This window comes from Carcharodon carcharias, chromosome 16, assembly GCF_017639515.1.
Source record: "Carcharodon carcharias isolate sCarCar2 chromosome 16, sCarCar2.pri, whole genome shotgun sequence".
NCBI lineage: Eukaryota > Metazoa > Chordata > Chondrichthyes > Lamniformes > Lamnidae > Carcharodon > Carcharodon carcharias.
The window spans coordinates 31,924,763-31,950,711 of NC_054482.1; the positions used below are offsets into that span (position 1 = coordinate 31,924,763).

Sequence of the window (25,949 nt, forward strand, 5' to 3'; positions counted from 1 at the left end):
CCACATTGCTGTGGTTCTGGGCTCATATGTAGGCCAGACCAGGTAAGGACAACAGATTTCCTGCCCTAAAGGACATTAATGAACCGATGGGTTTTTTGCAGCAATCGGTGATAATTTCATGGTCATCATTACCGAGACTCACTTTATATTCCAGGTTTATTAATTGAATTTAAATTCCACCAGCTGCCATGGTGGGATATGAACACATGTTCCCAGAGCATTAGCCTGGGCCCCTGGTTGACCAGTCCAGTGACATCGCCACTACGCCACCCTCTCCCCATATGTTGCCAATGGACACAGTTTCTGACTGTCAAACAATGAGAGCTGATGGTCTGCTAGCTTAGATACAGGATTGACCGATCGGCTGCACCTTTTTCGCCTCTACCCTGTCCATATAACATTGCAGCTTTTTCACACAGCTGAGGGGGCTGTGTTGCCTGCAGAGGCAATTCACCTCAAGGTCTCCAATGGCATCATCGGACTGTGCCTGACCCATCCCATCTGACCTCCTTTGCTCATGCTATCGCCCAACCCTCCCAGATAAGCCCAATCTTACTTGTGGACTCTCACCTCACAAATCTCTCCCTGTGCGGTGAATATCCACAGCAGAACATTACCCGAGGGGAGAACAAGCTTGAGATTCTTGGCAGTTTCTGCCTGGAGCTTGACGTATTGCTTGCTGCCCTCCTTCAGGTACACCTCGATGATCTTCTCGGCTAGGATCGTCCTGAGGAAATAGCCAGCCCTGTCCTTCATGCTCAGCACAACTTTGAAGAAGTTGTTCATTTCGTGCCACAAGTGCAGGTAGTTGAGTTTGGAGAGGTTACGATTTTCCCTCAGGAAGGCTGCAAACGGTTCTCCCGCCAACTGATCGGCATTGAAGGCCCAGTGGAGATACTGAGATTGCTGGGGCATCTCAGAGAATTTCCAGCACGTTAGCATCGAGGGCGCCTTGATGAGGGGGATGGTGGAGTCCTGCTGCGGGAAGACACACTCATCGGGGATGTGGGCTGAATCAGCTATCCACCTGTCTTTGGCTGCTGGAGAACAACAGGCCCACCCCACAGCCGGGGAAAGGCACCCCAATGTGGAGGGCTGGGGGAGGCGGGGCACAGGGGGCTTCGGGGCGCTCCTGGCCTTCAGCTGACCCTGATGACATTCCTGCTCTCCCTCGGCTTTCAGGCTCCCTGAAGGCTGAGGTGCCACCTCGGTGTTTAGTGGGTGCTTGCCTGTACAGTAGGGCAGGCCCCAGAGGAGGCGTTTATTCGCCTTGGTGAAGTACGGCTGCACGACACCTTCCGTTTTTTTGATGCTCATTTGCAGGTTGGCAGGGGCCTTTGTAACCTGCCCTTGAGAGAACCTCGCTCTGTATTCCCGGAGGATCGGGGCACTTTCCTTCAGTCTCCTCAGGCTACGCTTGCAGTGTATGAGGAAGCGAGGCAGCCAGTATGTCTTCAGTTTCTCCAGGACCCGGTCGTGCAGTTTGATCATAAAATCCCTCCGGGCTCGATAGGGCTTCTCCAACGTCAACGATGGGACATCTTCTCAACAAAGAGGAGAAGAGACATCTGTCAGGCAACAGCAGCACAGATCTTCCACAGAATCATACAGGATATTAAAGGGCAGAGGTGCTTTTTATAGAACAATATACACTTTGACTTTTTTGAAATTGTTCATTGATCTCGAGAGTCTGTTGGGGTCATGAGTCAAGTCAGTTAAATAATTAAGGGCAGATCATCATTGTTTTTTTTTATTATTTTTCCCTCCCTTACCCAGTGTGGTGTTTGGGAAGTTGGGAGTTGCAGCTCAGGAAACCCTTCCAGAAGAGACAGGAGAGACACTGGGGTGAGATATTCAAAACCATCAATTAACCATCAATTAACACTAGTTTGGTGGTTAATATCACTGGACAAATAACCTAGAGGCTGAGGCTGGGATTTTTCTGCCCTGCCCGCAATTTGACAGACCAGCCAAAGGTCCAGTGACTTTAAGCGGGACCAGGAAATCCTGGCCTGAGAGTTCAAATCCCACCATGGAAGTTTGAGAATCTGAATTCCATTTCTGTTAAGAAAAAAAATCTAGGAATGAAAAACTGATGCTGATTGTCATAAAAATATAACTGGTTGATTGATGGCCTTTAGCAATGGAAACCCATCCGTTTACCTGGTCGGGCAATTACGTGACTCCAGTCCCACAGCAACATAGCTAACTTCTCCCTGTACTGAAAAGCTGCCTTGCAAGCTACTCATTAGCTATCAAACAGCTACCTATAGTGGCCTGAGAACCATCTTCTCAAGGGCAGTTAGGGATGAGCAATAAATGTGGCCTTTTGCCAGTTATGTCCACATCCCAAGCAGGAATAGCTTGAATCTTGCTGAAAAGAGCTGAAGCTTTTCATCTTGCACTCATCAGGGCAAATGCAAGAATGCCAAATTTCAAACAATCACAACAATTTATACTACAGGAGAAAAGGGTGCCGATTGGTTGGCCAATCAACTCTGATTGGCTGAGGATTTGTCATGAAGAAAGCATGGGGAGTTAACAGGGCAACTTTTCCATTTGCCTCACCCAGTGCTGGGATAGGAGTCTCCCACACGGGAGGGGCTGGCGGGTGCACGGTAAATCATTGACTTCACTGAACCATATTCAATGAGCAAAAGAAAAATGCATAGGAGTGCGGAGTGGGTCAAAGGTCTGGAGAAGAGAGAGAGGTCTAGAGAACAAGGAGCCTTGGAGAATGCTTGAATAATGGAGGAAGAGTTAGGAAGTCTCATTGAGACTGATCCCTAGGATTAGGGGAAAATCAAGGGCTCTTCAACTTGGATTGGAAGCAACCGAAGGGGACATCATGGAGAAGCTAATTGCCATCTACAGGCCTGTCTGTGCATTACAACAACGGGACACAGGCTAAAGAATGATTTTGGATCACTATCAGGAGGAACTTCTTCATGCAAAGAATGATTAATTCCTTGGGCCTCTTGGTGATGAGAACTTGGGGAATTCATGAGGCGATGGGTGAGGTGATGGAAGGGCTCAGGAATGGTGTGTGAGATGGGCGAGGCAGCGAGTCCCAACAGCCTTCAATTTAGGGCAAGGCAGTTGAGTTCAGATTCCCAGAGACCATTTGACCAGTCAAAGTGTGACCCTGACTTGGACTGGACTTCCGGACAATGGAGGCGTAAGCCTCAAATTCATTCAAGAGTCAGTGAGTCAGATGTGGGATCTGTATGATTCAGATTCAACAAGGAAGGAGGCAGTGCTGGACCTAGTTCCAAGTAAGGAAAGGATTGAAATAGATTATGGCAGGGGAACACCCAGAAAACAGCAAACATATCATTAGGTTGAATACAGACCAAAATGGAAGGGCTACAAAGAATAACAACTACGTTTTATAATTCTACAACGTGATGGAGATAAACTGCTAGGAAGAACTTGCATCGATGTAGGACCCTTCATGAACTGGCAATGTCCCAAACCAATGAACTGCTATTAAAGTGTAACCCATGTTGTTGTGAAAGCAAAAACCCCAGCCAATTTGTATACAGCAGGGTCCCAGAAACAGCATCGATATAAATATAGTCAGTGGGTTTGCATCCACAACATCTCAGTGAAGGATGGCTCCTCTAGCAGTGCAGCGCCCCCTCAGAACTGCATGGGAGTGTCAGAACATAAGAACAAAAGAAATAGAAGCAGGAGTAGACCACATGGCCCACTGAGCCCGCTCTGCCATTCAATATGATCATGGCTGATCTTGGGCTTCAACTCCACTTTCTCACCTGCTTCCCATATCCCTTAATTCCTGAGAGACCAAAAATCAGTCAATCCCAGTCTTAAATATATTCAACGATGGACCATCCACAACCCTCTGGGGTGGAGAATTCCAAAGATTCACAACCTTCTGAATATTTTTAAGGCAGAAGTGGCTAGATTCTTGGTAAGCAAGAGGGTGATGGGTGATCAGGGGTAGGCGTGATGCAGATTTCCGGTTACTATCAGATCAGCCATGATCTTATTAAATGGCAAAGCAGGCTCGAGGGACTGAATTGCCCACTGCTCCTTGTTCGTATGTTCATATCCTTTCTAAAATGTGGAGACCAAAATTGCACACACCACATTCTTTTATTCATTCTTGGACCATATGTGCTGCAGTCCATGTGGTGTAGGTACACCCACAGTACTGTTAGGGAGGGAATTCCAGGGTTTTGGATGCAGTTGCACCAAAACCCTGTACAACTGTAGTAAGACTTCCATATTCCTGTACTCCAATCCCCTTGCAGTAAAGGCCAACAAGCCATTTGCCTTCCTAACTGCCGTACCTGCCTGAGGACCTTCTGTGTTCCTTATTGAAGCACATCCAACTCTCCCTGAACATCAACACTTACAAGTTACACACCTTTTAAGAAGCATTCTGCTTTTCTGCTCTTCCAACCAAAGTGAATAACTTCACACTTCCCTACATTATACTTCATCTGCCCACTCATTTTTCCTGACTATATCTCTTTGCAGCCTCTCTGTGTCCTCCCCACAGCTTATCTTTCCACCTAGCTTTGTATTATCAGCAAGCTTAGATATATTATTCTGTCTCTTCATCTAAGTCATTAATATAGATTGTAAATAGCTGAGGCTCCAACACTGATTCTTGTGGCACTCTAGTTACAGCCTGCCAACATGAAAATGCCCCATTTATCCATCCTGCTTCCTGTCTGTCAACCAATCCTCTTTTCATGCTTATATATCACCCCTAACTCCATGAGCCCTTACCTTGTGTGTTAACTCCATGAGCCCTTACCTTGTGTGTTAACTCCATGAGCCATTACCTTGTGTGTTAACTTTATGTGCGGCACCTTATCGAAAGACTTTTGGAAATCCAAATATACCACATCTACTGGTTCCCCTTTATCTACCCTGCTGGTTACATCCTCAAACAACTTTCATAAATTTGTCAACCAGGATTTCCCTTTTGTAAAGCCAAGTTGACTTGGTTTAATCATACTGTGCTTTTCTAAGCACATTATTAAGACTTCTTTAATAATAGGCTCCAGCACTTTCCCGATGATAGATGTAAGGGGAACTGATGTGTAAGTTCCCTGAATTCTCTCTCCACCCTTTCTTAAATAGTGCTGTTACATGTGCTAACTTCAAGAATCAAAGGAAATTTGGAAAATCAATACCAGCGCATCCGTTATCTCCATAGATTTCTCTTTTTGAACCCGAGGATATGGACCATCAGGTCCTGGGGATTAGTCTGGTTAACAAGATTATGTGCTCAGGTCTCTGGAGTGGGACTTGAACTCATGACATTGTGGCTCAGAGGCAAGAGTGCTAACCACGGTGCCACAGATAACACATGCGTTACCTCATTACAGAAGAAGCTGCCAATGGTGAGACCGAGTAAGTGATCTAAAACAGAAAATTCATCTTGAGGGAAGGAGCTGGCATTGTGGTTTATGACGTGACTTGCCGCGCTCAATTAGGTTAGACTCGTCTTCGAGTCAGGATCCTCCCTTACCGATAAAATCACTGCAGGTGGCCATCACGACAGAGCTGTCTTGTAGATGAATGGCCTGTATCACTCGGAGCTGAGCAAAGTACTGATCTCTCTGATCGTCATTGCTTTCATCCAGTTTTAGCATCCTCTCCATCCTCACCCAAAACTCCACCAACTCCTCACCTATACAAAACACAAAACAATCAGTTATTAGCATGGCTGTACAAAGTTCCGTTCAGTACAAAGTCTAGGCATAGACTTAAAAGCTTATAGAGTTGAGGTAACATATTAGCATGGATGGGGAACTGGTTAATGGGCAGGAAGCAGAGAGTAGGGATAAAGTTTTCAAGTTGGCAGGTTGTAACTAGTGGAATGCTGTAAGGATCAGTGCTGGAGCCTCAGTTATTTCCAATTTTTATTAATGTCTTAGACAAAGGGACAGAGAATAACGCATCCAAGTTTGCTGATGTTAGTAAGCTAGGCGGTTTGTAAGCTGTGGGGAGGACACAAAGCAACTGCAAAAAGGTAAAGACAGGTTCAGTAAGTGGGCAACAAGGTGGCAGACAAAGTATAACATGGTGAACTGTGAGGTTATTCTCATTGGTTGTAAGAATAGAAAAGCAGAATATGCTTTAAGAGGTGTGAAACTCGAAAAAGTAGATGTTCAGAGAGACTTGGGTGTACTCAGATATAGAACACAGAAAGTTAGCACGTAGATACAGCAAGCAACTAGGAAGACAATTGGCATATTGGCTTTTACTGCAAGGGGATTGGAGTATGAGAATAAAGAAGTCTTGCTACAGTTGTACAGGGTTTTGGTGAGACCAAAATCTGGAATACTGTGTGCAGTTTTTGTCTCCACAATGAAGGAAGGTTAGGAACGTAGAAAGATAGAAAATAGGAGTAGGCCATTCGGCCCCTCGAGCCTGCTCTGCCATTCAATATGAACATGGGTGATCCTCTATCTCAACGCCCTACTCCCACACTCTCCCCATACCCCTTGACACTTCTAGAGTCCAGGAATCTATCTACTTCCTTCTTAAGTATATTCAGTGACTTGGCCTCCACAGCCTTCTGTGGTAGAGAATTCCACAGGTTCACACCCTATGAATGAAGAAGTTTCTCCTCATCTCAGTCCTAAATTGTCTACCCCATATCCTGAGACTGTGACCCCTTGTTCTAGACCCCCCCAGTCAGAGGACCCATCATCCCTGCATCCAGTCTGTCCAGCCTACTCAGAATTTTATGTTTCAATGAAATCCCCTCTCATTCTTCTAAACTCCATTAAAGTCAGCCCAGCCTCTCCTCATATGACAATCCTGCCATCCCAGGATATACTTGCCTTGGGGGTGGTACAGTGAAGGCTCACTAGATTAGTTCATAGGATGGGAGGGTTATTCTATGATGAGAGGCTAAGTAAATTGGGTTTATATTCTCTGGAGTTTAGAAGAATGACAGGTTATCTCATTGAAACACACAAGATTCTGAAGGGGTTTGGTGAGGTTGGTGCTGAGAGATTGTTTCCACTGATGGGGGAACCTAAAAGATGGGGGCAGAGTCTCAAGATAAGGGGTTGATCATTTAGGACTGAGATGAGGAGAAATTTCTTCACTCAAAGGGTTGTGAATTTTTGGAATTCTCCACCCCAGAGGGCTGTGGATGCTGCATCATATTTGAGGCTGGAATAGACAGATTTTTGGTCTCTCAAGAAATCGAGAGATATGGCGAGAGAGGGTGGGAAAATGAAGTTGAGCCACAATCTTATTGAAAGGCAGAGCAGGCCCAAGGGGCCAAATGGCCTACTCCTGCTCCTAATTCTTATGTTCTGATATGGGATTAGACAGTGAGTATGGTCTGGGTATATGTGAAGCAATGGTCAGTGTAGTCTGGGCCTCGATTTCTGACCTCCGCCTCATTTGGGGAGCTGGCTCCACTTTAACAATAAGCCTTCCCATGGTTTCACCTACCGTGTGTTCCCATGAGAAACGATCGGAAACGTTTCATTCCCTGAACACTCCCGAGGCATCTCCTCAGCAACCACTCGTCAGGCAAGGCCAGCTTTTGTGCCTTGGCTAGGGGAAGAAAATGGGAAGAGAATGATTTAGGGACAGGAGGCCAGCCCAGTGAACTTCTTCAATAGACCAACAAGCCTATCAACTTCTGCCACCAGGAATGTAAAACAAGTCTCAACATTTGTGTTTCTGATATTAGTGAAGCAACCCCTCGGTTCACTCTTCTAACATTCTCCAACCTGTTTTTTTGTTATATTCATTCATGGGACTTGGGCTTCGCTGGCTGGGCCAGCATTTATTGCCCATCCCTAATTGCTCTTGAGAAGATGGTGGTGAGCTGCCTTCATAAACAGCTGCAGTCCCTGGGGTGTAGGTACACACACAGTGCTGTTAGAGAGAGATACAGATAAACCAGTTAACTCCAAATTGAGGAAGATCAAGTGAATGGATGAAGCGTTTACAGAAATATAGGTATTACTATATTTTGTCATTCACTATCCTGACAGTCACATGATACAATCATAATGAAGTTATTGACTACATATGACAATCAATCTCTATCAATTCATCTACAATAGACACAAGGTGAGGAAACCTCCAAGTGTTTGGGTGCTTTGGGAATCCCGGATCCAAAGTCACCTCTTTCTCCCCAACACTGACCACATGTCATGGCTCAAATCACTCTCATGCTCTATCGCAAGTGTTATTTTCTGACAATTAATCAACGTAACTGGCATTTGAATGAGTCAATACTAACTGCTTCATCCATGTCCCCAAGAGAATTTGTTCCATAGATTCACCACTGTTATGATCTCCGTGGAGACCAACAAACCAAGAGAACCAAATTTACCAAACAGGCGCAACAAAAAAAACCAATGGATGAGATTTCACTTTTTATAATGTTTACTTTAACAATGAAAACCAAATCAACATAAATTGAACTTGAGTTAATAATTAATAAATTGTGGTAAATATAAACTATAAATCGATTGTCCTAAAAAACCCCTGGTTCACTAATGTCCTTGAGGGAAGGAAATCTGCCATCCTTACCCGGTCTAGCCTTTTTGTGACTCCTGATCCACAGCAATGTGGTTGACTCTTAACTGCCCCCTGTAATGGCCTGGCAAGCCACTCAGTTCAAGGACAATTAGGGATGGGCAATAAATGCTGGCCTTGCCAGTGACGCCCACATCCCTTGAAAGATTTTTTTAAAATCACACATTAAATAGCGGATGCAACAAAGACAGATCTCATGGGTTTTAATAGGCGTACATGGCACCAATTCCAGCCACAAAGTCCTTCAAAGCTCTGAGCCTGCAGTAGAATTCCAGCCCCCTTTCCTTTGTGGCTTTAGCCACCAGTTCCCATCTGACTGCAGCTTTACTCCCACGGGTATGATCTTCAACAAAAGTCACACTTTTCCAAACCCCTCTCAGCTCTTCTCCCAGATCCAGCCTGCTTGGTCTTCTTTTCCCAACTGTGCCAACAACACTACTTCTCCGTCAGCAGGTGCTAATTTCTCCCTCTTTATGTTTTTTTTTTAGTCATCTTTAGCTGGTTTCTAAAACCTTCCCAATCTGTTGGGCTACCACTAATCTGTGCAGCATTGTACACCTTTTCTTTCAATTTGATGCCACCCTTAACTTACTTTTGTATAAAGCTTTATTCCATTGTGAAAGAAAGACTCTAGCAGAGGGATGCACCATCCGTGGCTACCCAACAAAGTTAAAGTTGGTGTTAAATTGAAAGGAAAGATGTATATTGCTGCGAAGATTAGTAGTGGCCCAAAGGTTTGGGAAAACTTTAGAAGCCAGCAAAGGATAATTGAAAAAATAATAAAGAGTGAGAAATTGTATCAGAGAAAATTAGAAAGAAATATAAAAATAGACAGTAAAGGCTTCTACAGGTATATAAAAAGGAAGGGAGTAGCTAAAGTGAGCACTGGTCCCGTAGGGGGTGAGACTGGGGAATTAATGATGGGAGACAAGGAAATGGCAGAGATTTTGAACAAGTATTTTGTATCTGTCTTCACAGTAGAAAACACAAAAATCATCTAAAGGATGGTAGAAAATCAAAAGGCTAAAGGGAGGGAGGAGCTTAAGCAACCACGGTCTTAGGGAAAAATTACAGGGAACACTAATGGGACCAAAGGCTAAATAGTCCCCTGGATCTGATGGCCTGCATCTTGGGTCTTAAAGGAAGTGGCTGCAGAGCTAGTGGATGCATTGGTTGTAATCTTCTAAAATTCCCTAGTTTCTGGAAATTTCCCAGCAGACTGGTAAACTATAAATTTAACACTTCTATTCAAGAAAGGAGGAAGACAGGAAGCAGGAAACTGTAGGCCAGTTAGCCTAACATCTATCATTGGGAAAATGCTAGAATCCATTATTAAGGAGGTAGTAACAGGAGATTTAGAGAACCGTATGCAATCAGGCAGAGTAAACATGGTTTTGTGAAAGGGAAGCCAGGTTTGACAAATTAGGGTTCTTTGAGGATGTAACAAGCAGGGTGGGATAAAGGGGAACCAGTAGATGTAGTGTATTTGGATTTCCAAAAGGCATTTGATCGGCTGCCACATAAAGCATCACTGCACAAAATAAGAACTCATGGTGTTGGGGGTGAAATGGGTAGAGAATTACTAACTAACAGGAAACAGAATCTGGATAAATGACTCAGTTTCAACTAGGCAAACTGTAACTAGTGGAATGCCACAGGGATCATTGCTAGGGCCTCAACTACTAGCAATCTATATTAATTGCTTAGATAAAGGATCCAACTGTAATATAGCGAAATTTGCTGATGATACAAAGATAAGTAGGAAATCAAATTGTGAAGAGGACAGAAAGAGTTTGCAAAGGGTAGGTTAACTGAGTAGTCAAAAAAATTGGCAGCTGGGCTATAATGTGGGAAAATGTGAGGTTGTCCTTTGCAAAGGGAATAAAAAAGAAGAATATTATTTAAATGGAGGGAGGCTGCGGAATGCTGCAGTACATGAATCATAAAATGTTCGTATGCAGTAACAGCAAATAATTAGAAAGGCAAATGGAATGTTGGCCGTTATTGCCACAGGGATGGAATGTAAAAGTAGGGAAGTCTTGCTACAACTGTACAGACATTGGTGAGGCCACACTTAGAGTGCTGTATACATATTTGGTCTCCTTATCTAAGAAAGGATGCATTTGCATTGAAAGAATTTCAAAGAAGGCTCACTAGCCTGATTCCTGGAATGATGGGATTGCCTTGTGAGGAAAGGTTGAGCTGATTAGAAGAATGAGAGGTGATCTGATTAAAACATATAAGTTCTGAGGGGGCTTGACAGGGTGAGAGGATGGTTCCCCTTGATGGGGAATCTAGGGCTAGGTTGTACAGTTTCAGAATAAGGAGGGTCTCCCATTTAAGGCGGAGATGAGGAGGAATTCTGTCTCTCTGAGGATTGTTAGCCTTTGGAATTCTCTTCCCCAGAGAGCAGTGGAGGCTGTGTAACTGAACATATTCAAGGCTGAGTTAGACAGATATTTGATCAACAAGGGAGTCAAGGAGGCAGGAGGGAAAGTGGAGTTGAGGCCACAAGCAGGTCAGCCATGATCTTATTGAATAGCGGAAAATGGTCAATGGGCTGAATGGCCTACTCCTGCTCCTATTTCTTATGATCAGGCCTGGTCGCCTGACATGTACACTCTGGGTCACATGGCCGTGGGTTTTGCCACTGTTTTTCAATGCTCTGTCTCCCGCAATGTGCTTTGCTGCTCTCTGGCTGCTGCCTGGTCAACACTACCTCAGAGGTTCCTCTAATATCACATTACAAATGCTCAGGAACATTGAGAATTACCAGGACGCAGAGACAGAAAAAAGGGCTCTTCAATTCCCTGTGATCCTCATCCATTGTATTTCAGGGCTGCTTGTAAGCCAGGAATGGGGCAGGAAAAAGGAAACTTAACTTCTGTCCCCCAGGCTGATGTACAGTTCCAGTCTGCTTTTAATCAGAATACAAGTTTGCACAGTTACAAGCTCTGCTCCTGAGGAAAGATCCACCAACTTTCCTGCTGAACATTTCAATATCATGACAACCTGTTTGCTTCAATTACCTTTCTCATTGGAACAGTGGGAGGCCATTCAGCCCCTCGAGCCTGCTCCTTCATTCAGTAAGATTGTTGATGATCTATATCTTTAACTCCATTTATCTTGTATCTCTCAATAACCCTTACTCAATAAAAATCTACTGATCTCAGTTATGGAAGCTTTAGTCACCCCTTCAGAATCCACAGCGAGGGAGAGGGTTCTAGATTTCCAATACCCTTTGTGTGGAGGGTCGGCTTCTGATTCCACTCCTTAACGGCCTGGCTCTAACTCTGAGATCAACCTTTTTTGTTCTTAATCCTCTCATTAAACAAAATACTTTATATATTTTGTTAAATCCCTTAATCAGTTCAAACAGCTCAATTAGATCACCCCTCAACCTTCTATACTCAAGGGTATACATGCCTAATCCATGCAACCTGCCCTCATAATGTACCTCTTCAAGCCCCAATATTTCTCTGGGGAATATACGCATCACCTACACCAAGATCAAAAAATCCTTCCTGAGGGAGCAGTGGTGAAAACATGATGAGGTACTTCAGTTGGGGTCTACACATCAGTAACTTAAATTCCTCCCTTTCAGAACCTCAGGATGTCCCGAAAATGCTTTACAGCCAATGAATTATTTTTGAAGTGTATAAGGGACTGGCCAATTAGCACAAATAGCAACGTCACGATGACCCAGATATTCTGCTTTTGGAATATCGGTGGAGGCATAAATATTGGCCCATCACGCCAGGCAGAACTCGCTCACTTGTCTTTAAAATAATGGCTGTGGGATCTTTGATGTCCACCTGAGACAGAGTTTAATATCCTATCTGAAAGACAGCAAGCTTCTGAAGTGTAGCCCTCCCTCCGTACCACACAGCGAGTGTCAGTCTAAATTGATGTGCTCAAGCCTCTAGAGTGGGACTTGAACCCACAACCTTCTGACTCAGAGACATGAGCAAAAGGGTTAAAGGAAAAATATATGTGATATAACTTGAAAATAATAACATTGGAGTCAGGTTTTCTTTTATTCCTTCACGGGATGTGGGCATCACTGACTGAGCCAGAATTTATTGCCCATTTCTAATTTCCCTCCAGTAGGTGGTGGTGAGCCGCAGTCTTGAACCGCTGCAGTCCATATGGTGTGGGGACACCCACAGTGCTGTTAAGAATGGAGTTCCAGGATTTTGACCCAGCGACAGTGAAGGAACAGCGATATATTTCCAAGTCAGGATGGTGAGTAACTTGGAGGGGAATTTCCAGGTGGTGGTGTTCCCAGCTATCTGCTGCCCTTGTCCTTCTAGGTGGTCATGGGTTTGGAAGGTTCTGCCTCGGGAGTCTTGGTGAGTTGCTGCAGTGCATCCTGTAGATGGTACACACTGCTGTTACTGTGCGTCAGTGGTGAAGGGAGTGAATGTTTGTGGGTGTGGTGCCAATCAAGTGGTCAGCTTTGTCCTGGATGGTGTCAAGCTTCATGAGTGTTGTGGGAGCTGCACTCATCCAGGCAGGTGGAGAGTATTCCATCAAGCTCCTGACTTGTGCCTTGTAGATGGTGGACAGGCTGTGGTGAATCAGGAGGTGAGTTACTCACTGCAGGATTTGTAGCCTTTGACCTGCTTTTGTAGCCACAGTATTTATATGGCTAGTCCAGTTCAGTTTCTGGTCAATGGTAACCCCTAGGAAATTGATAGTGGGGAATTCAGTGATGGTAATGCCATTGAATGTCAAGGGGCGATGGTTGGATTCTCTCTTGCTGGAGATGGTCATTGCCTGGCACTTGTGTGGCATGAATGTTACTTGCCACTTGTCAGCCCAAGCCTAGAGATTGTCCAGGTCTTGCTGCATTTGTACATGGACTGCTTCAGTATCTGAGGAGTCATGAATGGTGCTGAACATCGTGCAATCATCAGTGAACATCCCCACTTCTGACCTTATGATGGAAGGAAGGTCATTGATGAAACAGCTGAAGATGGTTGGGCTGAGGACACTACCCTGAGGAACTCCTGCAGTGATGTCCTGGAGCTGAGACAATTGATCTCCAGCAACCACAACCATCTCCCTTTGTGCTAGGTATGACTCCAACCAGTGGAGAGTTTTCCCTCGATTCCCATTGACTCCAGTTTTGCTAGGGCTCCTTGATGCCACACCCTGTCAAATGCTGCCTTGATGTCAAGGGCAGTGACTCTCACCTCACCTCAGGAGTTCAGCTCTTTTGTCTATGCTTGAGCCAAGACTGTAATGAAGTCAGGAGCTGAGTGGCCCTGGCAGAACGCAAACTGGGTATCAGGCAGCAGGTTATTGCTAACCAGGTGTTGCTTGATAGCAGTGTTGATGACCACTTCCATCATTTTACTGATGATTGAGACTAGATTGATGGGACAGCAATTGACTGGGTTGGATTTGTCCAGTTTCTTGTGAACAGGACATACTTGGGCAATTTTCCACATTGCCGGTAGATGCCAGTGTTGTAGCTGTACTGGAATAGCTTGGTTAGGGGCGCGGCAAGTTCTGGAGCACAAGTCTTCAGTACTATTGCCAGAATATTGTCAGGGACCACAGCCTTTGCAGTATCCAGTGTCTTAACCATTTCTTGATATCATGTGGAGTGAATTGAATCGGCTGAAGGCTGGCATCTGAGATACTGGGGACCTCTGGAGGAGGCTGAGATGGATCATCCATTCGGCATTTCCGGCTGAATATTGTTTCAAATGCTTAAGCCTTATATTTTGCACTGACATGCTGGGCTCCTTCATCATTGAGGATGGGTATTTGTGGAGCCTCCCCCTCCAGTGAGTTGTTTAATTATCCACCACCATTCATGACTGGATGTGGCAGGACTGCAGAGCTTAGACCTGATCCATTGGTGGTGTGATCACATAGCTCTGTCCATCACTTGCTGCTTATGCTTTTTAGTCACGCAAGTAATCCTGTGTTATAGCTTCACCAGGTTGGCGCCTCATTTTTAGGTGTGCCTGGTGCTGCTCCTGGCATGCCCCCCTCCACTCTTCATTAAACCAGGGTTGATCCCCTGGCTTAGTGGTAATGGTGGAGTGGGGGAATATGCCAGGCCATGAGGTTCCAGATTGTGTTTGAGTTCAATTCTGCTACTGATGGCCCACAGCGCCTCATGGATGCCCAGTCTTGAGCTGCTAGATCTGTTTGAAACCTATCCCATTCAGCACGGTGGTAGTGCCACACAACATGATGGAGGGTATCCTCAAAGTGAAGGCAGGACTTTGTCTCCACCACAGCCGTGCAGTGGCCACTCCTACCGATACCGTGATGGACAGTTGAGGCAGGCAGGTTGCTGAGGATGAGGCTAGGTATGTTTTTCCCTCTTGTTGGTTCCCTCACCACTTGCTGCAGACCCAGTCTAGCAGCTATGTCCCTTAGGGCTCAGCCAGCTCAGTCAGTAGTGGTGCTACCGAGCCACTCTTGGTGATGAACATTGATGTCCCCACCCAGAGTACATTCTTGTCACCCTCAGTGCTTCCCCCAACTGGTGTTCAACATGGAGGAGCACTGATTCATCAGCTGGGAGGGGTGGTGGGGGGTTGATGGAGGTGGGGGGGAGTTGGGAGGGGGGGGGTGGGGGGGGCGAGGGGGGGGAGTTGCGGGGGTGGGAGTGGGGGTTGCGGCAGTACGTGATAATCAGCAGGAGGTTTCCTTGTCCATGTTTGACCTGATGCCATGAGACTTCAAGGGGTCCGGAGTCAATGTTGATAACTCCCAGGGCAAATCCCTCCTGACTGTATACCACTGTGACACCACCTCTGCTGCGTCTGTCCTGCTGGTGGGACAGGACATACCCAGGGACAGTGATGGTGGAGTCTGGGACATTGTAAGGTATGATTCTGTGAGTATGACTATGTCAGGCTGTTGCTTGACTAGCCTGTGAGACACGTCTCCCAATTTTGGCACTAGCCCCCAGATGTTAATGAGGAGGACTTTGCAGGATGGACAGGGCTGAGTTTGCCATTGTCATTTCTGGTGCCTAATCTGATGCCGAGTGGTCTGTCCGGTTTCGTTCCATATAGACTTTGCAGCGGTTTGGTACAACTGAGTGGCTTGCTAGGGCATTTCAGAGGGCATTTGAGAGTTAACCACATTGCTGAGGGTTTAAAGTATATAATTTTTTAAATCACAATTTGAGAAGCAGCAGGAGTTTTTGATGAAAAAGGTTTTCATAGTTTTCCACAAGATAATGCTGCAGGTTGGATGACACACATTTTCGGTTGACCTGTAAAAAGATACCTTCTGTGTTTTGACTGAATATCCAGCTTAAGTGAACTCAGTGCCGTGGACAACACGCATTGCTGAAAGAAAAAGAGACATTCGGTCGCAGCTTTTCAACCGGCACTCATCAGTGCCAAATTTCAAAGGGAGCAACAATTTATACTCCATCAGAAAATAATGCTGATTGGTTGAGGGTTGCCATGGAGAAAGCAGAAAACTATTGAATTAGACAAAAGCTTGGATGACAAAAGAAGTCTCATGCCTGGACATGTTCCTTTTGCCTGCAGAGGACAAATCCCTGCACAAAGCTTCGAGCAAGCATAAGTGAGGTACATTGCAACCCGACTGATAATCTTAAACTGGTCGTTCGTGTAATTAGGCTTTGGGCCTCCAGTTTTAAATCGGGGGGAAAAGGAAACTCATGCCTTCATCTCTGGTTATTTCAGAACAGTGAGACGTATAATTGGGAACTTCCTACTTTCTGGTACTCACCCTTGGACTGTACTTGTTGGCCCAGCGCAGTTTCAGTGACGTCTGTCCCACTGCCTGCACTCCCAGAGCTATGACTATCCTCAGAGGACTGCGGTTTCAATATGTAGCCTGATGACTCCTTTGGAGTAAGTTGGGATTCTGTAAAACAGAATTCGTATTAATTGTACCTTGGGGTCTTAATGGGCAACAAAGAATGAGGTAAGACTCTGAACCCTAACTAGGACTCACCAGCTAACACGGACAATCACTCCTATGTCCTTCGTTAATATACAGCATCCTTTTTATAACAATGAATGTTACTTTCAGATTCCACATTAGATATTTCCTCAGCTTCAGCATTATTAGTTTGTCCAGTAAGCAGAGCTTATGAATTATGAAGCTTAAGAAGCACAATGCACCTTTAAACGGCCCAGTATACAGACAAAGAAGAGATCATCATAGTGTTTTCGGTGTATAAACATTTTGTGCACTATTGCAACAAAATAACTTGCAATTATTTAGTGACTTTAATAACAGAGCAAAACATCCTGGGGCACCTCACAGTAGGGTTATCAGACAAAAACTGACTCTGGGTAACTTGGGTAAGTATTAGGATGGGTGAGGCAGCTTTTCAGGGGCATCTTAAATGAGGAGCAAAAGGCAGAGAGGTTTAGGGGGGCAATTCCAGAGCTCAGGGTCTCGGCAGCTGAAGGCTCGGCCACCAACAGTGGTTCAATGAAAATCAGGGTGGGCATAAGGCCACCAGTTAGAGGACCACAGAAATCTGGAGGGTTAGAACCATGGAAAAGTTTCAGCACAGAAGGAGGCCATTCAGCCCATCTTGTCCATGCCAGCCCGAGGACACCAGGTTGTGGTGCTGGGGGAGATTACAGAGGTAGGGAGAGGTGAGGCCATGGAGGGATTTGGCAACAAGGATGAGAATTTTCCATTCTCCTGTTTGTACAGATAAAAAGCCCTCTGGTGAGAAAAGGAGCTGGTTTATTCCACAGAACATACATGAAAGAGCGGGATACACAACAGAATCTGTCACCTCCTTACACTCCCTCAACTCCATTAACAGTCTGGGCTGTTCAATTTGAAGCAAGCTTGCTAAACACAAACCCAGGTGCTTCTCTAACTCTGTTACAGGCTACACAGGCTGAGGCCGGGAGGGCTGATTGGAAACATGGGATGATGTCAACACCACAGCTGACTAACAGGGACTCACTGGAGGGTGTTCAGGCCTGGGAACTCCAGGTCAACATCTAACCCAGCCCAGGTTGGCCGATTCAGCTCCAACCCGGAACTCAGGAGGTCGCGGGTTCAAATCCCAGCTTTGGAGACTTGGCCACATACTCCAGGCTGACACTGCAGTGCCACTGAGGGTATGCTGCACTGTCAGGGATGCCAACCCCTCAACTGAGTCACTAAACCGAGGAAGCCTCTTGGATAAGGTTTAAGACCTCATGGCACTGTTGCAAAGGAAGCCGGGGAGGTTATCCCAGGTGCTGCAGGCACTGATCAAAGCAGAAAACGCTGGAAGTACTCAGCAGGTAAGGCTGACCATCCTGGATTTTCCGCACTGCTCTGTAATTTGGCCTTTAGGCCCCCCAACCCGGGTCAGGCCTTCCCGGGGCAGGGTGTTGTCCTGGATTTTGGGTATCTCAGCAGGTCTTTTTCATCTTGCGCATGTTCAAACGTGGAAGGTTTTGCAGCTTTTGTGTATTCAGGACACCCCTGCGAGTGTCCGGGCGGGGGCAGTGGATCCAGCAGGCAGCATCAGAACCGGGGCAGGTCATGTGCCTGCGGGTCCTGCCCCCACCCCCACCTCCACCTCCCTTGCCCTCTCTGAAGGTCTTGCCAGACCCACGCAGACCTGAAACGTTAACTCTGTCTCTCTCTCCACAGATGCTGACTGACCTGCTGAGTTTTTCCAGCATCTTCTCTTTTTATTCAAGTTCTCCCTGATATCCTGGTCAATATTCATCCTTCAAACTAGAACACTAAATCTGATTATTTTTACATCTTTCATTTTTTTTTAAAAAAGGGTTTAATGCTATAGCAGGCCTTCTGAGAGACTTTTATTTAATAGCCCTGAGCACTGGCCCTAGTCAGGAGCTTCCTAATGGAGACAAGACTTTATTGTGCCAATGGATCCTTTAGCAGCCAGTTACTGAGTCCTGAACACAATTTTTGTGTGCATTTATACAGCGTATTTAACATAGTGGAAAGTCCCAAGGCACTTCACCAAGACGAAAATGGACGCTCAGCCAAGGGAGGAGGATATTAGGGCAGGTGATCACAAAAATTGCAAGTTATTTTGTTGCAATAGCGCACGCAATGTTTATACACCGAAAAGACTATGATGATCTCTTCAGTCGTCTTTGTCTGTGTACTGGCACGGCCATCAATGGCAGAGCGATGAGAATCAGGGATATGTTAGAGGCCCGAATTAGAGGAACACAGACATCTGGGAGGCTTGTGAGGCTGGAGGAGATTACAGAGATATAGGGAGGGGGCAGGGACATGGAGGGATTTGAAAACAAGGATGGGAATTTCACATCTGAGGTGTGGAAGAAGCCAATGTGGCTCAGGGAGCACCCGGGTGAAGGGGGAAGAGGACTTGCTACGAGTTAGGACCCGGGCAGCAGAGTTTGAGATAAGTTCAGATTTGGGAGACCAGTCAGGAGACTGGAATAAGTGAGCCTGGAGGTGACAAAGGCAGGGGTGAGGATTTGAGCAGCAGAAGATCTAAGACAGGGGATGGAGATGGGCAACGCTACCATGATGGAAAGGCGGCAGTTTAGATGATGGGGTGTGGGAGGATATGGAGTCAGATATGGGGTCAGGTCAAACAGGATGATGCCAAGGCTAAGAACAGTCTGGTTCAACCTGACAGTGGCCATGGAGCGGGACAGAGTCAGTGGCTGGGTAACAGAGTTTCTGTCGAGGACTGAAGACAATGGCTTCTGTCGTCCCAATACTAAGCTGGAAGAAATTATGCTCTTCCTGTACTTGGTGTCGGGCAGTCTGACAACACAGCAGCAGTGGAAGGGCCAAAAGAGGTGATGGACAGCTAGGTGTCATCAGCATGAATGCGCAAGCTGACCCCATATCTTCAGATGATGTTGCCAAGGAACAGCAGGAAGTCCAAGGACAGATCCTTGAGAGGATATTGGCATAATGGGCATCTCTGCAGAGAGAGTGTGTGCACTCTGTATCAGAGAATCTTACAGTGCAGAAGGCGGCCACTGTACGCTCTTGACCCATAACCCTGTAATTTTCTCCCTTTCAGGTATTTATCCAATTCCCTTTTGAAAGTCACTTTTGAATCTGCTTCCACCACCCTTTCAGGCAGGGCATTCCAGATCCTAACAACTCATGTGTAAAAGAATTTCTCCGCCTCTCTCTTTAGTGCAGGCAGTCCAACAGGAGGTTGGTGGCTTGGTTTCGACCTGACATTAGTTTGTTTAAAAAGGAGTCAAGTGGAGAAGTCAGTGAGATCTGGGGCCAACCTAATGGAGAGAGATGAACATTTCCAATCTGATATCATATGGGGTTGGAGGGTTTGTTGAAGAGCCTTGCGTTAGGTATTGGGGGTGGGGAGGGTAACTATATTTCCTTAGATCCTTGCTTGATCACCTGACAAGGTCAAGAAAAGCTTCCTAAATTGGCCATAGCTTTCTTTCTCTCTAGGCTTTGCTGGGCAGGGGTGAGCATCAGTAATGATCAACAAGATCACATTGATAGGATAAGCATCCACAAGCCCAGGGTGTAGTCTCACTGTTTCCTTTCAAATAGATTCTCCAATTAACAAAAAGGGAAAAATAGGAACTTGTAGTTATAGCACTTCTTTCATGACACCAGCCCACGCCACCCCAAAGCACTTTGCAATCATTGAAGTACTCTCTGAAGTGTCATCTCTAATGCAATGTTGGAAACTCTGCAGCCAATTCGTACACAGCAAGCTCCCACAAACAGCAATGTGATAATGACAATATAATCTCTTTTACAGATGTTGGTTGAGGCTTGAGGGATAAGTATTGGCCCAGGCATCAGTAGAACATTAAGAAATAGGAGGAGTAAACCACACAGCCCATCAAGCCTGCTCTGTCATTCAATATGATCATGGCTAATCTTGGGCTTCAACTCCACTTTCTCACCCACTCCCCATATCCCTTAATTCCCTGAGAGACCAACTATCTATCAATCCTAGCCTTAAATGTATTCAACGATGGAACATCCACAACCCTCTGGGGTAGAGAATTCCAAAGATTCACAACCCTCTGAGTGAAGAAATTTCTCCTCATCTCAGTCCTAAATGATTGGCCCCTTAACCTGAGACTGCGCCCCCGGGTTTCAGATTCCCCAAACAATGCAAACAATCTCTCAGCATCCACCCTATCAGACCCTTTCAGAATTCTGTAGGTTTCAACGAGATCGCCTCTCATTCTTCTAAACTCCAGAGAATATAAACCCAATTTATTCAGCCTCTCATCATAGGACAACCCCCTCATCCCAGGGACCAATCTAATAAACTCTTGCTGTACCACCTCCAATGAGAGGACATCCTTTCTTAAATACGGAGGCCAAAGCTGCTCACGGTATTCCAAATTCCCTGGATTCTTGAGCTGGTTAATGTTTCATCCAATTAATAATTTCAAAAAGAGGTTTCAGGGTCCTTCTTCCTCGTAGACGGATCGTCTCCGTTGGCTAGAGCCTGGCCTTAGGTCCTTTACACCCACCGGAGAGGGAAGACTGGGCCTTGGTTTAACCTCTCATCCAAAAAATGGCACCTCTGACAGTGCAGCACTCCTTCAGTACTGCACTGATGCAACATCCTAGACTAATAAAAATCTGCAATCAGCAGAATCATTATGACAGAGGCAGCTTCATGTTTTAGGTTGCACACACCTGGTATCTCGGACCCAGTTATGCCCAGCAGCAATTCACAAAGGACAAAGTGAAGGTACAGGTCCGTCTGGAAGAAATGGGGTAAACGATGTTCTTCTAACCATTTCAGAAGCCCGTCCACACTCTTGTGCTGAAATCAAAAACAACATTCAATCGGTATTTCTACAGAAAGACAACCCAAAAACCTTCCCGCTGCTAGCTATATTTTCATGGTGCAGGGAACAGGACAGACAGTGAACACTAGGAAAAGTACTTGCAACAGTATTGAAACTATATTCAAACTATCGCTTGTATTGAGGCTTCCATCTTGGTACCAAGTTCTGGGTAGCAATTAATTTGAGGAACAGGGGTGAACAGAGAACGATTTCCAAGAAGGTATTGTCCCCGGGCTAAGAACTCACTCTATATTTTTATATAATATATATATCATCCTCACTAATGTGTAATTTTTTTTCAAACTAGACAAAGGCTGACTGAACTGACTGAAGCCATGACTGCCTATGATTCATATGAAAGGAATTTCTGGCCTTCTGAACAGCAGCAACCTTGTTATCTTTAAAGAGTCATTAATGCCCCTGTGACTGCAGAGATCAAATCCCAATGAGTTGTACAAAGATCATTCACATGTCTAAGGCCAGGCGCTGGCCAACAGAGACTGTCTGCCTGCGAGGACAAAGGACCCTGAAACCATAGAAACATAGAAAAGTTATGGTGCAGAATGAAGCCATTCAGCCCATTGTGTACCAGCCAAAAAGAGAAAAAAGAAACTAGCCCTTCATTTTAATCCCACTTTCCAGCTCCTGGTCTGTTGCTTTGAAGGTTCCAGCGCTTCAGGTCCAGATCCAGGTACCTTTTAAATGAGTCGAATGTTTCAGCCTCAACCACCAAACCAGGCAGTGAATTCCAGACACCCACCACCCTCTGGGTGAAGAAGTTTTTCCTCATGTCCCCTCTAATCCTTCTACCAATCAACTTAAATCTATGCCCCCTGCTAAGTGACTCCTCCGTTAGGGGAAACAGGGCTTTCCCCTCTACCCTATATAGGTCCCTTATAATTTTGTGCACCTCAGTCAGGGTCACCCCTCAGCCTCCTCTGTTCTAAGGAAAACAACCCCAGCCTATCCAATCTTTCCTCATAGCTGCAATTTTCCAGCCCTGGCAACATTCTTATAAATCTCCTCTGCACTCTCTCCAGAGAAATTATGTCCTTCCTGTAATGTGGTGACCAGAACTGTACACAAATTTCCAGCTGTGGCCTAACCTGCATTTTATACAGTTCCAGCATTACATCCCTGCTTTTGTGTTCTATACCTCGTCCAATAAAGGAAAACATTCCAAATGTTTTCTTTACCACCTTATCCACCTGTCCTGCCACCTTCAGGGGCCTGTAGACATGCACTCCAAGGTCTCTCACTTCCTCAGCCCCTCTCAATATCCTCCCATTTATTGATTATTCCCTCACTTTCTTTTCCCTCCCCAAATCCATCACCTCACACTTTTCTGGATTGAATTCCATTTGCCACTTTTCCGCCCATTGAACCAATCCATTGTTATCTTTCTGGAGTCAACAGCTATCCTCTTCACTATCAACTACACAGCCAATTTTTGTGTCATCTGCAAATTTCCCAATCATGCCTTCCACATTTATATATACATATATATATATATATATATATATACATGTGTGTGTGTGTGTATAACACACAGCAAGAGCCCCAAACTGAGCCCTGTGGAACACCACTGGAAACTGTTTTCCATTCACAAAAAACATCCATCAACCATTACCCTTTGTTTCCTGTCACTGAGCCAATTCTGGATCCAACCTGCCACCTTGCCCCATATCCTATGAGATCTCACTTTCTTGACCAGTCTGTCATGTGGGACCTTGTCAAATGCCTTACTGAAATCCATGTAGACAACATCAACTACACTACCCTCATCAATCCTCCTTGTTACTTCCTCAAAAAATTTTATTAAGTTAGTAGAACACGATCTTCCCCTGACAAAACCATGCTGACTACTCTTGATTAATCCTTGCCTTTCTAAGTGACAGTTTATCCTGTCTCTCAGAATTGTTTCCAATAATTTGTCCACCACCGAAGTCAGACTGACTGGCCTATAATTTTCTGGCCTATCCCTCGCACCCTTTTTAAATATTGGGACAATGCTCGCAGACCTCCAATCCTCTGGTACCTTGCCTGTATCTAGTGAGGATTGGAAAATGATTCTCAGAGCATCTGCTATTTCCTCCCTGGCTTCCTTTAACAGCTTGGGATACAATCCATCTGGTCCTGGTGACTTATCCACCTTCAAGGATGTCAGTCCTTTCAGTGCTTCCTCTCTCACTATGCTTATTGAATCTAATATAGCACACTCTTCCTCTTGGATTAGAATGTCTGCATCATCCCTCTCCTTAGTGAAGACAGAGACAAAGTACTCATTGAGAACCCTGCCCACATCTTCTGCATCAACCCACCTGTTACCATGTACATCTCTGATAGGCCCTACACTTTCCCTTGTTATTCTCTTGCTTTTAATGTGTTGGTAAAACACCTTAGGATTTTTTTTGAATTTTTTTGTATCCTCTCTTTGCTTTCCTAATTTCCATTTTTACTTCACCCCTGTACTTTCTGTACTCCTCTAGGCTTTCTACAATATTAACTCTTTTGCGACTGTCGTAAGCTTTATTTTTATGCTTTATCGTGGCCTGTGTGCATCTGGATAACCAGGGGGCTCTAGATTGGGAAGCACTGCCCTTTTTCTTTTTGGGGACATATCTACACTTTAGAGAGCCTCCCACTGATTTAACACGGTATTTCCTTCTAATAGCTGTATCCAGTCCACTCTCGCCAGCTCACCTCTCAGCTTTGTAAAATTTGTCTTCCCCTAATTTATAGCTTTTACTCCTGTTGTATCTTTCTCCTTTTCCATAATTATTTTAAATCTAACTGTATTATGGTCACTAGCTCTAAAATGGTCCCCCACTGCTATTTCATCCACTTGCCCAGCTTCATTTGCACCCCCTCTCATTGGGCTTATGATGTTCTGGCTAAAAAAGTTCTCGAATGCAGTTCAAGAATTTTGTGCCCTCTGTGCCCTTCACACTGTTCATATCCCAGTTGATAATAGGGTAGTTGAAGTCCCCAACAATTACTGCCCCATTATTTTTGCACTCAGAAACCTGTCTACACATTTGCTCTTCTAACTCCCTCCCACTATTTGGGGGTCTATAGTTCACTCCTAGCAATGTGGCTGCCCCTTTTTTTATTTCTGAGCTCAACCCATGTGGCCTCATTTGATGCTTCATTTAGTATATCATCCCTCCTCACAGCTGTAATTGATTCTTTAACCAATAATGCTACACCCCCACCTTTTTTTATCCACCTCTCTATCCTAGTCTGAAAACGCTATATCTAGGGCTGTTGAGCTGCCATTTTTTGCCCCTCCTTAAGCCAAGTTTCCATTATAGCGATGATATCATGCTGCCATGTGTCTATCTGTGCCCTCAGCTCAGATTTATTTGCTTATACTCCTTGCATTTACATGTGCACATTTTAAACACTGCCAAATTCCTGTGCTACACACTTTTTAACCTGTGTTGAAATTTTTGGAATTATTAATAGATGAAACATTGAGCACCTCAAGAATCCAGACAGGGATATACGTCCTTTGTCCAACCAAGGTGGAGAAGTGGCGGTCATGTCACATGTCACCACCTCCCCCCCTCACTGCCGAACTACTAGAACCTGTAATATTGCCTTGTAGTGCTGAAAGAGGCAGACAGCCATCTCCCATCCACCAGGCAGCAGCTGAAAAGGGCTCTGTTCAGGTTTTTTAATAGCTGGCTCCCCAACTGCACTGTTTTCTACTGGAACTTCAGAACATCTGTACCAGCACCTACAAGACTAACTCATCTCTATGGGCCCCTCCCATCGTGGAAGTCATCACTATGGGAAAAGTAGATCACCCAGCATCAGCTTCAGCCTGCTAAACTTTGTGAAGGAATACACCATCGGACTTTTGATTTTGGACTTTGGACTCATATGAAACAATGATTCCTAACTTCTCTGTGGTCTTTGCTCTGTACCTCTTTCCTTCCCTTATCCCTACCAGGGGATAGGTAATGACACCCCCTCCTGGGTTTTGAGTGTGTGTAAAATAAACAAACCCTTTGAGTTACTCCTAACTCGAGTTTGTTGTGGGGCTGTTAATATAAATTGGATCACACCAAAACTGAGGGGTTGGGAAAAATGCCACCATTTATAAAGGGGGAAATCAAAATCAAAACACCTTTCTGCTTACGGATGTGGTAATCTGATGTGTAAGAATGTTATAATGGAATATCACATGAACTTAATATCCAATAATAGAGTAGCGTGGGCTACCTTTGTAGTCAGTAGTGAGTAGTTTAGAGTTAGAGTCTATAATGTAGAGACAGGATTCGAGTTGTAAGTACACAAGTGCAGCTGCTGAGTTCCTTTGTAAATAAATAGAATGTGTTCTACATAAGAACTGTCTGCTAGTGCCAACTCGGTCATCATGAAACAAGTGTGCAACCCTGATCCATTAACCAACTAACCTAGTAACCTAGATCCAACAAACTGGTGATGAGGAAAAAGCAAGAAAAAGCAAGAAAGGAAATCAAGTGAACTGAAAGCAGGCTGTACCTCACACAGTAATTGTAAGTAGAATTTTCATACTATTTGTCAAAGCAATCCTCTCGAAGCATGCCGTGGTTTGGAAGAGTTGATTCTTTCAATCCA

General features: G+C 45.1%; 1 protein-coding gene across 1 annotated transcript in view; it reads right to left on the reverse strand.

The window, feature by feature from the left end:
* Positions 1–25,949, reverse strand: part of LOC121288930 (regulator of G-protein signaling protein-like) — a 73,503-nt gene that overhangs the window by 43,314 nt on the left and 4,240 nt on the right. Inside the window, exons 2-6 of the mRNA XM_041207797.1 lie at positions 21,187–21,316; positions 16,294–16,431; positions 7,456–7,560; positions 5,510–5,671; positions 571–1,541 (exon numbers count right to left, since the gene is read on the reverse strand). Coding sequence (XP_041063731.1) covers positions 571–1,541; positions 5,510–5,671; positions 7,456–7,560; positions 16,294–16,431; positions 21,187–21,316 — 1,506 coding nt within the window. The remainder of the gene's footprint in view (positions 1–570; positions 1,542–5,509; positions 5,672–7,455; positions 7,561–16,293; positions 16,432–21,186; positions 21,317–25,949) is intronic.